The 14,882-nt window shown below is 43.8% G+C and overlaps 1 protein-coding gene across 1 annotated transcript in view; it reads right to left on the bottom strand.

Moving 5' to 3' along the window:
- Window positions 1–7,243, bottom strand: part of LOC126424776 (nuclear RNA export factor 1-like) — a 234,497-nt gene extending 227,254 nt beyond the window's left edge. Inside the window, exons 1-2 of the mRNA XM_050087536.1 lie at window positions 7,024–7,243; window positions 5,919–5,961 (exon numbers count right to left, since the gene is read on the bottom strand). Coding sequence (XP_049943493.1) covers window positions 5,919–5,938 — 20 coding nt within the window. The 5' untranslated portion in view covers window positions 5,939–5,961; window positions 7,024–7,243. The remainder of the gene's footprint in view (window positions 1–5,918; window positions 5,962–7,023) is intronic.
- Between the last annotated feature and the right edge of the window lie 7,639 nt (window positions 7,244–14,882).

Below are 14,882 nucleotides of genomic sequence, written 5' to 3'. Positions count from 1 at the left end.
TCCACAAACAAAGCACTTCCTATTCCAGTCCTGTCACATATTTATCCTACCCCATCAGGGCCGGGCCACCTGTGAAAACAGCCAAGTCATTTATCAGCTTGCTGCAATCATTGCACTGCTTTTATATTGGTATGACTACCAACCACCTGTCCACCAGGATGAACAGTCACCATCAAACCGTGGCCAAGAGAAAAGTAGACCAACATGCAGCTGAACATTACATGCTTGATTTCAATGGCCACTTCACGACCCGAGTCATCTGTATCTCCCCCCCCCCCCCAACCAGCTTTTCGGAACTGTGCAGATGGGAGTTATCGTTATCAAACATTCTCCACTCCCGTAATTACGCTGGCCTCAACCTATGTGACACACTGCCCCACATCAACCACCCATTTGTCACTCCTGTCCTATCATCTTCTCCCCATTCTCATCTCCCACCCTATGCCAATGTACCCACCCATCCCCCCTTCTCCTTTTTCGCCCCCTTTTCCCCCCCACAACCTCCTCACACTGCATCTGTTGGCATTCTAGTTGCTGTACATTCTGCCAGACAGCATTCCATTTTTCCCCCAACCCGTACAGTATTACCCCTTCTCCACCCCCTCCAGATTACTGCTTCCATCCCAAATGATAGTGGTGTTCTGATGCGAGCTGCTGGAGCTGGCTGTTGTGTGCAAGTAGTGTGCATCTTGTGTGTATGAATGGTACATGTTTCTTTTTTGCTGATGAAGGTTGTGGCTGAAGGCTTTGTGTAAGCATCTTTTAATTGTACCTGTCTGCAACGAAACATGTCTTCTTTATGATAAGTAACACACTATTTGTTCCTACATTACTGATACTCCTACATGGAGTTTCCATTCTTTGATACAAAATTGACGGTGAGGTAGGAGTAAACGAGACCACACAACGAATAGTAACCGAGACACTGAGTTGAAATACAACCTAAACTGCACCCTCGACCCCCCCCCCCACCCCCATTCACACACACATACAAAAGCCAATGCACGTACCTACATTGTGGCAGCTGGACACACAATGCTTGGATTGCCGTTCTGCAGGTAGATTGGGGTGGGGGCTGGGGGTGGGGAGCATGTTGGGTGACGTGTATGTGCGTGGTGGGGGATGGGGATCCATTCGTGCATCTACTTGCATTCTAGCTCGTCAGAAGACTGTTTCTGAAAACCAGCAAAGTTTTTATTCTTTTGTTTGTGCCTGTCGATGACTGAACATCTCTGCCATTTGGTGATGGTCTCCTTTATTTGTAAATTATTTATATTTTGCCATTACTTCTCCCACTAAAGTGATGATAAGGTTTTAGCTTTCAATTCCAAAAGTGACATAGTGATAAAAGGAGTTCCACAAGATTCAATTCTTGGTATTTTCCTTTTCTAGCATTTATTAATGACACTGTACATTATTTTACCTTGCACATTGTCAATTATGCTGATGACATCCCAGTTTTATTCTACAACAAAGACTGTGACAAAGTGTAACTTTCAGCAACTAATAAGGTTTTTCCATGCTCAAGGTGTAAAGGTCAAATTACGCAAATTATCCATGAAAGTGACATTTGCAAAGGGCATAATGACAGCAGAAGAAACCACCTTAAACGCCTAGGCGTCCATCTAGACTTAAACCTTTGATGCTTTACTGCTATATGTAGTAAAGTTAGTAATAACCTGTAACTTCCTTGCCAGATTTCCAAAATGCTGGCCTCCCACACCGTGAATACTGTGTATTATGTGACAATCAACTTTTCTCTTAGCTACTGCATAGAAATACGAGTTTGTACTGCAGACATACACCTTGACAGAGTACTGCTGCTAAAAAAAAAAGCGAATTTATACATGGACTGGGCCATAAAGCTTTTTCCCATTAAGTTTTCCTGCAACACAAATAGTTCACCATCTACTTTTTTACCTCTATAAATTAATTACCCTTTATGTCTACCAGAAAACTGAAGTAATTAACCGCAGCACCAGGTAAGAAGGTAGCAACTATCAGACAAAGAGCTACATTATAAATGATGGCTGGGGCCCATTTATTAATAGGCTGTTATGGTATAACAAGTTGTCAAGAAACCCTGAAAGCTGTTCAAATTAAAAATAAAAAAATAATATTAATTGAAAGGTGTCTGTATTCATTTAAAAAATATTAAAGCAATAAACATAACCCCCTCAAAGAACCATGGACCTTGCCGTTGGTGGGGAGGCTTGCGTGCCTCAGCGATACAGATAGCCGTACCGGAGGTGCAACCACAACGGAGGGGTATCTGTTGCAAGGCCAGACAAACATGTGGTTCCTGAAGAGGGGCAGCAGCCTTTTCAGTAGTTGCAGGGGGCAACAGTCTGGATGATTGACTGATCTGGCCTTGTAACACTAACCAAGCCGGCCTTGCTGTGCTGGTACTGCGGATGGCTGAAAGCAAGGGGAAACTACAGCCGTAATTTTTCCCGAGGGCATGCAACTTTACTGTATGGTTAAATGATGATGGCGTCCTCTTACGTAAAATATTCCTGACGTAAAATACTCCCCAATTTGGATCTCCGGGTGGGGACTACTCAGGAGGATGTCGTTATCAGGAGAAAGAAAACTGGCGTTCTACAGATCGGAGTGTGGAATGTCAGATCCCTTAATCGGGCAGGTAGGTTAGAAAATTTAAAAAGGGAAATGGATAGGTTAAAGGAAATTAGTGAAGTTCGCTGGCAGGAGGAACAAGACTTTTGGTCCGGTGAATACCGAGTTATAAATACAAAATCAAATAGGGGTAATGCAGGAGTCAGTTTAACAATGAATAAAAAAATAGGAGTGAGGATAAGCTACTAGAAACAGCATAGTGAACGCATTATTGTGGCCCAAATAGACACGAAGCCTGCGCCTACTACAGTAGTACAAGTTTATATGCCAACTAGCTCTGCAGATGACGAAGAAATTAAAGAAATGTATGATGAAATAAAAGAAATTATTCAGATAGTGAAGGGAGACGAAAATTTAACAGTCATGGGTGACTGGAATTCGGTAGTAGGAAAAGGGAGAGAAGGAAACTTAGTAGGTGAATATGGATTGGGGCTAAGAAATGAAAGAGGAAGCCGCCTGATAGAGTTTTGCACAGTGCACAACTTAATCATAGCTAAATAGCTAACACTTGGTTCAAGAATCATAAAAGAAGGTTGTATACATGGAAGAAGCCTGGAGATACTGACAGCTTTCAGATAGATTATATAATGGTAAGACAGAGATTTAGGAACCAGGTTTTAAATTGTAAGACATTTCCAGGGGCAGATGTGGACTCTGACCACAATCTATTGGTTATGAACTGTAGATTAAAACTGAAGAAACTGCAAAAAGATGGGAATTTAAGGAGATGGGACCTGGATAAACTGAAAGAACCAGAGGTTGTACACAGTTTCAGGGAGAGCATAAGGGAACAATTGGCAAGAATGGGGGAAAGAAATACAGTAGAAGAAGAATGGGTAGCTTTGAGAGATGATGTAGTGAAGGCAGCAGGGGATCTAGTAGGTAAAAAGATGAGGGCTAGTAGAAATCCTTGGGTAACAGAAGAAATATTGAATTTAATTGATCAAAGGAGAAAATATAAAAATGCAGTAAATGAAGCAGGCGAAAAGGAATACAAATGTCTCAGAAATGAGATCGACAGGAAGTGCAAAATGGCTAAGCAGGGATGGCTAGAGGACAAATGTAAGGATGTAGAGGCTTATCTCACGAGGGGTAAGATTGACACTGCCTACAGGAAAATTAAAGAGACCTTTGGAGAAAAGAGAACCACTTGTACGAATATTAAGAGCTCAGATGGAAATCCAGGTCTAAGCAAAGAAGGGAAAGCAGAAAGGTGGAAGGAGTATATCTCTCAATCTCTATATTGAGCAAGCAGTGAAGGAAACAAAAGAAAAATTCGGAGTAGGTATTAAAATCCATGGAGAAGAAATAAAAACTTTGAGGTTCGCTGATGACATTGTAATTCTGTCAGAGACAGCAAAGGACTTGGAATAGCAGTTGAACGGAATGGACAGTGTCTTGAGAGGAGGATATAAGATGAACATCAACAAAAGCAAAACGAGGATAATGGAATGTAGTTGAATTATGTCGGGTGATGCTGAGGGAATTAGATTAGGAAATGAAACACTTAAAAAGTAGTTTTGCTATTTGCAGAGCAAAATAACTGATGATGGTCGAAGTAGAGAGGATATCAAATGTAGTCTGGCAATGGCAAGGAAAGCGTTTCTGAGGAAGAGAAATTTGTTAACATCGAGTATTGATTTAAGTGTCAGGAAGTCATTTCTGAAAGTATTTGTATGGAGTGTAGCCATGTATGGAAGTGAAACGTAGACGATAAATAGTTTGGACAAGAAGAGAATAGAAGCTTTAGAAATGTGGTGCTACAGAAGAATGCTGAAGATTAGATGAGTAGATCATATAACTAATGAGGAGGTATTGAATAGGATTGGGTAAAAGAGAAGTTTGTGGCACAACTTGACTAGAAGAAGGGATCGGTTGGTAGGACATGTTCTGAGGCATCAAGGGATCACCAATTTAGTATTGGAGGGCAGCGTGGAGGGTAAAAATCGTAGAGGGAGACCAAGAGATGAATACACTAAACAGATTCAGAAGGATGTAGGCTGCAGTAGGTACTGGGAGATAAAGAAGGATAGAGTAGCATGGAGAGCTGTTTCAAACCAGTCTCAGGACTGAAGACCACAATAACAACAACAACAACAACAAACATAAAAAATACCACTGATATACTGTAACATAATGTAACCATAAGATGGGGGTAAGATGTTTGAAGCATTTTTTATAAATTAATGAGATGATTTTATAAAAGATAGACTTTATGTATGTGGTAATCTATTGATTCTTGTCAGATTAAGAAGTGTAAAAATTGTAATGTATTTTGATAAGCATTTTCGATTGTTGTAATTACTACTTGTAGCACTAGACCTACACATATTAAATGTTTGTAATGGCCATCATACTGATGACGCCACACAAAAAATTAAATAAATAAATAAATTTTGATTGGTTTCAGAACCTTCTACCAGATAGAAAGAAATACACTATTCTTGACAGAATAAAATTGGTACATGTAAAGTTAATTTCAGGAGCGCCCCACGGGATCATGAATGGACAATTAATGTTTACAAAATATATCATTGATTTAGTGGATAAAGTTGGACAGTCTGCGAAGCATGGATGCTGCTGTTGTCTATGGGTAATCACATGGAACAACTTAAAATTGGAATGACCACATAGAACAAATGGTAAGAAAGTAGATACCAGACAGATTAACTGGGGGAATGTTAAGAAAATATAATTATAATTCACAAAAGAAGTGGCTTGCAAAACAAGTTCCACAGACTCTTGAATAATACAATCAGTGTGGGAGCCTTAACAGGTTGTATTAAAAGAATAATAACGAACATTCAGTGAAGAATGGCGTTCTTGTCCGTCAGAGGATGGAGAGAGAGAAAGAGAGATTGTTGTATTTACTACTTATAGTACTAAGACCTATACATATTAAATGTTTAGAAAAGCCATCATATTGATGACATCACAGCAAAAACTAAGTAAATAAATTTTTATTTGTTTCAGAACCTCCTACCTTCCATTCTTAATGGAATAAAATTGACACATGTAAAGCTAATTTCAGGGCACCCCCAAGGGATGAACATTCATACTGCCTGTCAATACAGCCATTACCAGCAACCAAACATAGTTTTCTTCCTTTGATATTTACAAGTCAAATTACTTCTTTGTCAAAACCACAATGGAAATGATAACACTCAGTAATAATGCAAAATGTAACACAAAAAGATGACTGGCTTTATTTATGCAGGAAACAAGTTTCTTTACAGATAAATATAGGTTTCCATTGTGAATAAGATGAACTCAATACTCACTGATTAGGTCTCCAATCCATGACTCAGGAAAGCTGATCACCACCTGTAGCAAAAAATAAGTTGCTACCTATAACATCAGTAAGTGTCTCTCAACACTGCATGCACGTCACCATAAAATTTCAAAGCAATTATGAAACTGCTGTTGTTACAATTCTATAGAAAAATCAAACCAGTTTATGCTTTAAAACAGAACAATATTACCACCACTATGAACAGGGCATTACCTCTAATCACTACACTGAACATAAGTTAATATTGAACATTCATACTTAAAATCGAAGAGTACAATCCAACAGGAGATTTAACGTATTACTACAAGCTATATACATATATTGGCAGTAATTGTGTAATAATTTGTTTGGGCACATGACAAACAGCTACTAATAATGAAAAAAGTTCTGAAGATAGACATTTGTTGTAACAGATTCATCAGCGACACTAGCGAAGCGCAAATCGTTAAGTTGGAGTATTTGGGAAACCTAATTATTGCAGGAGCGGCAAAAAACTCGGCCAACATTCCTGCCATGTCTTAGCTGTTCTTGAGGGAGCAATATAGCACCAGTTTCTAGCAAATATGCAAATTGAGTACTTGCAATAACGCAACTAAGGTGTACATTTAAAAGTCATATCATCAGAAAAACGATATATGTATGCAGCAAACTGAATTTTCTTTTCCGCTAGTGAATTCATCCTAGCTTTCCGACACCTATTACTACAAGATGGAAATTTAAAAACTCTCTTCTAAGATTCAGTAATGACTACATAAGTCAACATTTATGGAGTATTCCGTCGGTTCTTGGTGGAACGCAAACATGTTACGAACTTGAATACACAAAAAGGGGGTTCATAACGAACTATGAAACAATATTATTGTGGATCATCAATAATATGTATTTTAGGTTTTTAGTATCTGTACATTATTACATATTAGTCGATTCATACCTTTTGACTACAAAAATCTCAATGTATTTGGTTTCACATGTAATATTTCCTCACTCCTGGCCATTTCTTTATTTATACTGCCATTCAACGACCTACAGCGCTGTTATTTTGAGGGGAAAATAAATTACTGACATACCGATGACCATCATTACAAAGTACTTACCCTTTTCAAAATATGCAGTCTGTGAAATGCACACGAAAACTGAAATTAGTAAGTATGAGTTCTCCTAAAGTCACAATTTCTCACATACGTATCTCTTACACCTACACTCACAAACCCATCAGAATGTATACACACTACAGCCCAGTACACAAAATAAATATAACAAAGATCGCATGCAGTTCTGCGATATTCTTTCCGTACAGCGAGAACACAGACATTGGATAGTGTCTGGCTGCGCAGACGATACGGACCGGAAATTGAAATCTCGTGAACACACCGCGCTGAGAGGCCGAAGCGCAAGCGTGTCTTGGATAAACGAGAGTTTCCACGGAGTGTGCAACTGGAAGACGGGTCGGCAGATCACCGTTCGGATGAGCTTGCTCGGACGATGGCCGTATCTGGCCCCTCACGTATGACGACTCCTGCGACGAAGACGGACAATGGTGAGGAAATGGACGTTAGCAGCGCCTCCTGTTGCCTCCAGCACCATCACGCCAAAGGACGCACCAAAGTTGCAGCTCAGGGCGAAGTCAATTACCTCCGTCATTGCGGAGCTAGCTGACGCACGAGCGAGGAAGGAGCGTCACGAGAGGCAGATCAACAAACCGATCTCGGAGGCACAGCAGGAGATAGATCAGAGTGCCCGCCAGCGGACCGCAATCCCACCGCAAGGCGAGACTTTGCAGCAAGAAAGAGAGCAGCAGCTTCTTGAGATTCGGCTTGATAAAAGCGTCAAGAATGCCGCAAGCGTCAGGCGACCTTCTTGCTACTGACCCCAGACGCTGGAACAATAAACAATACTTTAGGACTGACAGTACACTTGATTTAGGTAAAGTGCTTCAACCTCCATCCATCTGGAGCTCCCTTATGCATAAGCCACACATTTCTTCTTAACCATCTGTTATATCACCACATCACTCTCATGTCTACTATACACTGACAAGGAGTGGTAACGTCCTCAACATGTGCACATCTGAAGAGATCTTGTGTACTTGGATGGGTGCAATGAGTAAGAGTTGTGCAGGACAGTCTTCACTGAACAGCAGTTACGGACTCAGGTCGCTTCACTATGTGGAATGTAGTGGGTATAGTACCCTCCAACTTCTGATCAGCTGCAAACTAAATCGGCGACAGTGTTGCCAGGAGGGTTGGTCAAAGACAATGCATGGATAGCTTCAATAACTTTATCCCACGAATGCGAGAATACTCTGTGATTCCCATCCAGATAGGGAGAGATGGGCAGTCGTAATCGTAAATTACACACTATGATCGAAGTGATAGAAATATGTAGATAACCTAACTGCATCAGTATAGGACACTGTCTGGAATACTTTGGTGTATATGTTCAAGAGTTAACCTTGAATGGATGTACTGCACTGTCACCTCTCTACATTCGCAATCTAGTAAGTGGTACATGCAAAGTAGTGGAGGGGTGTTTTAGTGATGATACAGATATTGGAAAGCATGCTGCCACGTCATTGGTCAGCACTGAAATTATGCAAAAACTGGTAAAATTGCTAAAACTGATCACACAGTCAGCTGTGGTACTTACTAAAATACATCATCCCATATCCACAGTGACTTTTCCATCTCATCCTGTCCACTGGCATGCTGTTGATCACCACATAATGATAGACTGACACCACTTGTTTGAGGTGGAGAGAGTCTTGGTGGGAGCAACACCTTCCTGGGATGGCCAGCACCGAAAGAGTGATCGTGTACGTGGCTGCAATATGAGGAATCAATGTTCTTGATCTCTTTGAAAAGGAACACCTAGACATCTGCTACACTATCGCTGTGAAAGATGAGATTAAATGTAGAGGTCATCACTTTTAGGCATCTGTTTGGAGAAGCTCCATAATGCTGCAAACTCTTCCAGTTTCCATATGTTGTGATGTCCTCCACATTTATGTCAATAAGAAACATCACCTCTGTCTTTTATTTCAACCATCCTTTGTGTTATGGGACCTGCATAGTTTACACCACGCATTGTCCAGCTTTCTATGAGAGCTAATGGATCGAAACATGTTAATGTTGGTTTAGTACCTGACACAGGCCTCGAAATTATAGCATAAAAACAAAATGTGTGGCAGCTTACAAAGCTGTAGTCATACACTGCTTGGATGTGTTACAGCAGAAAAACAATATATCAAACTGCTCATGAAAGAACAACACAGGGATCCTCTTTTGTGACTGATAGTCTGTGGGATATGGTTCTTCTATAGTACATGCAACAAAACTTTACACTGTTCTGTGCAAGCGACTTTGATCACTGGCCACCTGCTCCAATGGACCGGTACCTGTATATTTAACAGGATCGCCACATACGTTCAATGTCAACACAAGCATGGTATTTGTTATCGAAATATCAGAAGAGAGGGACACTGTAATAAGTTATCAATTTCTCTACTGGGTGACATTAGTGAAGTTTTTATAGTTCACAGTTTTTCTCTGTTGGATGGTACAAAATAACGAGGACAGAGAGAATGTTTGGGTGATATACTTGAATGCACCCTGAGAGATGCAGATCTCCTTCAGACTGCTGTAGCTGTATGTAGTATGGGAATGCACCTGAATGCAGTAGCAAAATCCTCATCTTTCTTCCAGTCCCATATGATACGGGGTCTTCCTAATTTTCCCAATATGAAACACTTCTGCAACTGCCCATACTGTCTTTCCTACTAGCTCATGGTGTTGCATGAGGAAGATACCGTTTGGCGCTGCCCTTACACATTGTACACAGTTGGTGGAGCTACAACAGAATGTTACCCTTTCCACCGAGTGGTCAAAACACAGTCTTGTCACATTAACTCAGCTCATCATGTTTCTCCACAGGATGCAGAAGTTGGTAGATGTAGTGCTCTCCGAATTCCGCTTTGTCCCGACTTAAATTGGAACAATCACATGGACAAAGCTACAGGGAGGGCAGGGTGGAGACTGAGGAACATTTACAAGATGCAGAGAGACTGCCTAAAACTACACTGGAGTTATGCTGTATAGGGTCCTTAGCAGATAGATTCGACAAAAGTGACTTGTTTCGAGACATGAGAGTGCTACGAATATGATTCACCAGTGGCTGTAATCATTAAAAGACATATCCATAGGATCCAATGCAAGTATATGATTGAATGGAGAGACTTGGTTCCAAATTGCAGACAGAATTTCTACCAGAAAGTGTAACACTATGTATCTGAAAAGCTGTTCTACAGGTCACAGGATTTTATACATTTCTCCAACTATAATCTAGCGTTGCATTTTTTTTAGGTGAGTCCTCAAATAGCACACCATCTAATGTTTGTGACCATTCTCTATCAACCATCATTCTTCCTTGCCTATAAACCTATGGATATATCCATAATACCACGTTCCTCAGTCGAATCACTTTTTAAATTTGGTGAGAAGGGTGATTTTATTATGAGCTTACACCACTGGCGACACACACCTCCACTTTAGGTCTGTTAATACGCACCCCACAATCAACATCTAAATTCATTGTCACGATATTTATGTGGAAGACAACTTCACTCGGAAGCAATACCATACCTCAACTTATAAAGCATGTATAATTTTTAACATGGATAGCGTTAGCGATGCTTGTGTGTGCTGTAGAACTGAGGCCACTTTTTTGTGCAGGGTGATTGTAACATGGTCGTTGCAATCGTGTTTTAATACCTGATCGCTTATAAGGTGATTATGTGTCTCTTTCTCAAATGCTGGTACCACTCGCAAGTTTTCGCTCAATATTGTTTAGTGTCACTACCATTCAGTTACTGGCGAAGTATTATACTTAATAGGGGATTTGTGATAGATTCAGTGTGATCAACAGGCTTATGAAGTATGTGTGGAATGTAAAGATACTGTGGTCTGTGTTCCAATGTGTGCAAAGAAAATGACTATGTCCGGTTGTAAGGGAGGTATGGATCTGCCGTGGTAGACTGCGATTTCAGAGCATCATTAGCTGTAAAGGGGCTGAAAGATTTTTCGTGGATAATTATGACCAGTCATAGGGAGGTTATAGATATTGATATTTCAATGTGAGATTCATCTCAGAGCCACAGCCATCTGGAGGAGGTATTTCTGATACTTTTCGCATCGTCGAATGTCAGCAGACTGGGGCTGCAATAGTATTATTTAACTGAAATGATAGTGATAGATATGTGGCTGGTTTCCTAGGATGGCTCTGCTGGTTGATTGGATGCATGGCTGAGGTAGCCACTGACCGGAACAAATTGATGTTTCTGGGTGAAGTCTGTTGTGGGTGGCAGATACAAAGAAAAGTTCTGTCTCGTTGGCTAGTAGATTCTTGCCACAGCAGCAGGGACAAGCCCCAGTGGCGGGCCTCGTGAGGCTCTCCAGATAGCTGAATAGTGAATTAATACTCAATATTTTGTATCCCGCCTGGGAGGTGGCGCACGGGTAGGAACGGGAAAAGGTAATACAAGTCGGTACTGCGAGAAAATGGTTTACTGGTGCAAAAACAAGGTGATAAGCGATTACATAACTTTGTACGAAGGTGCGATGCCGGCTGCGACGTCCCGGCTGGCCGCACATGACGAAAATGGGCCGAAGCAGTTGCGGAGCTCGTAGACCTCGACAGCACCGGCTAGAGGGTGCTGTCGTCGGTGTCTCTCGTAGTGCCAACGTAGCAGAGCGGACCTACGTTGTCGCATCGTAGCTATCGATACCACATCCCTCCCCCCTGAAACGACGCACCGTCGTTAAGTACGGCTCGGGACGGCGGGTGGAGCGGGTGGAGCGACCCAGCGGCGGCGCAGCTGAGGGGGCACACAGCGGAACTGCCAGGGCGCGCTGTCCACCCGCGACCCCGAATTGCTCGCGAAGGGGCGAGGAAAACGCCCCGTGGAAAACCTGCCCAGGCTGCGCACGGCTACTGGGTATGCTCGGATGAGGAGGCGGAGCAATGACCTCCACGGGCGACGGCGGCGGCGGCGTGACGGCAGCCCCTGCGTCCATCGGTTCTGGCACTGCTGAGGAACACGGCGGCGGCGGCAAGAGGCGCCCGTCCGGTGCAGGTGACGGGACCGGCAGCGGCGACGACAGCAGGCGCGTCCACGGCGGAGGCGCGAGCGGCGGAGGCGGCGGAAGCCGCGAAGCCTCCAATTCTGTCAGAAAACGACCAGCGGCAGAAAACCGAGGACGGAACAAACGAATCTGGTTCCGGTGTCGCTTGACAGTGCCGGAGGGACCAGAAATAAGGCACGGCCGAGCTGGCGGAGAATGCGCCCCTCCTCCCAGCGCTGCCTGCCAGAGAAAACGCGATAGAACACCAAAGCATGCGGCGCCAACGATGGGAAGCAGTGGGAGCGTGCAGCGCCAGGTGCAATAGCTGCAGGAGCGACCGATGGGCGAGGCCGTGAAGCAATTCCGCTGGGGAACGGGAGCCGCGCCCTCCGCCTCCCGTGCCGTTTCCCCACCCGCGACCTTCACTTGCTTGCTGGTATCCCCCTCCTTCACGACCGTGTATGCTCCTCTGCCATTTCCTTTTACCACCACTCTTGCCAATCTGCCAATCCTCTCATCCTTTCCCTTGGCACCCGCCTCCATCGCCTGGTCACCACCCGATGGCCTGACCTCCTTGCCCACTGATCCCTGTTCGCCACTTCTTCCCTCTCCTCCTCGCACCCCATGTTCCCTTCCTTTATTTCTCCCCCCCCCCCCCCCCTCTCTGCCGGCTGCTCCACGCCTCTTCCACGTTCTCTCGGCCTTCTTTCCCTCCTTGTTCTATTCCTCCACTCAGTCCATAGACTCTCCCCCCAGGACCGCTGCCCTCCCCCTTATTCGGTTCTCCCACCCCTCATTCTGCTCTTGTCTACCTCACTGTCAGTTGTCAGCGACCGGCTGGGCTGGCCTTCGTTTTTCTGATCTTTCTTCTTCTCTCATTCTCTCTTCTGCTTCTTCTCTCCAATCTCATTCAAAGACCGGCTTGTCAATTAAGCCTTTCGTTTTCCTGCTTCTCTTACTGTTCCGTCTACTATCCTCTTCTCTTAAAAAAAAATACCCACCACCGGGCCAGCCACATGAGGCCTTTCGTTTTCCTCCACTTCTACTGTCTCTCTCTCACTCTCCTGTCGTCTTAGAATATTATTTTAAAAAAAAGAAATGCATATGCACACCGTCATGCTGTTCCATACCTCCTCGTCACAACTCGCCACACCGCCACGAGGAAGGCGAAGCGCACCAGCGCTGGAACTTCCTATTGACGCCGAGGGTCCACCCTCGCCTGTGCAGCGTCAGCGTCTGAGAGCGACAGGAAGGAAGGAAAGTCCAGAGCGCACGCTCGCGAGAGAGCGTGGTGCGCAACTTGCTCATCTGCACAAAGCGTTCAGCCTCGCCGTTCGTCTGGGGGTGGAATGGGGCTGAGGTCAGGTGGCGAATGCCATTAGCAGCACAGAACGCTTCAAACTCTGACGACACGAATTGAGGGCCATTGTCGGAGACAATAACTTCAGGAAGGCCCTCAATGCAAAAAATAGACGTCAAAGCCCGAATAGTGGTGGCAGATGTAGTAGAGGACATTGGTACAACAAAAGGAAAGTTGCTGTACCCACCAATAACTATCAACCGGCGGGGGTCCCAGAAAGGACCCGCAAAGTCAATACGAACGCGCTGCCAAGGCTCACCAGTAAGTGGAGTCGGCCACGCAAAGAAGCGCTGGCGGGGAGCAGATTGATGCTACATCTACATCTACATTTATACTCCGCAAGCCATCCAACGGTGTGTGGCGGAGGACACTTTATGTGCCACTGTCATTACCTCCCTTTCCTGTTCCAGTCGCGTATGGTTCGCGGGAAGAACGACTGTCTGAAAGCCTCTGTGCGCGCTCTAATCTCTCTAATTTTACATTCGTGATCTCCTTGGGAGGTATAAGTAGGGGGAAGCAATATATTCGATACCTCATCCAGAAACGCACCCTCTCGAAACCGGGCGAGCAATCTACACTGCGATGCAGAGCGCCTCTCTTGCAGAGTCTGCCACTTGAGTTTATTAAACATCTCCGTAACGCTATCACGGTTACCAAATAACCCTGTGACGAAACGCGCCGCTCTTCTTTGGATCTTCTCTATCTCCTCCGTCAAACCGATCTGGTACGGATCCCACACTGATGAGCAATACTCAAGTATAGGTCGAACGAGTGTTTTGTAAGCCACCTCCTTTGTTGATGGACTACATTTTCTAAGCACTCTCCCAATGAATCTCAACCTGGTACCCGCCTTACCAACAATTAATTTTATATGATCATTCCACTTCAAATCGTTCCGCACGCATACTCCCAGATATTTTACGGAAGTAACTGCTACCACTGTTTGTTCCGCTATCATATAATCATACAATAAAGGATCCTTCTTTCTATGTATTCGCAATACATTACATTTGTCTATGTTAAGGGACAGTTGCCACTCCCTGCACCAAGTGCCTATCCGCTGCAGATCTTCCTGCATTTCGCTACAATTTTCTAATGCTGCAACTTCTCTGTATACTACAGCATCATCCGCGAAAAGCTGCATGGAACTTCCGACACTATCTACTAGGTCATTTATATATATTGTGAAAAGCAATGGTCCCATAACACTCCCCTGTGGCACGCCAGAGGTTACTTTAACGTCTGTAGACGTCTCTCCATTGATAACAAGCGCAAGATCGACAGTTAGCAAGCAAATTCTCAATTTGTTTATCAATGCCGACCCAAGTGCAGTGACAACACGCTAATTGCTTCGTCCGCACTATACCCCAATGACCAGCGTGCAGTAAAGGGAGGATTTCCGACTGCAACGAACGAGGTACAACAACACGAGACTGATCATTGTCAGTACGTAACAAGATAACATCGTGTTGTACAG

Source organism: Schistocerca serialis, chromosome 10 (genome assembly GCF_023864345.2).
Source record: "Schistocerca serialis cubense isolate TAMUIC-IGC-003099 chromosome 10, iqSchSeri2.2, whole genome shotgun sequence".
In the NCBI taxonomy this organism is placed as follows: Eukaryota; Metazoa; Arthropoda; class Insecta; order Orthoptera; family Acrididae; genus Schistocerca; species Schistocerca serialis.
This window is presented reverse-complemented; position numbering and strand designations above follow the sequence as displayed.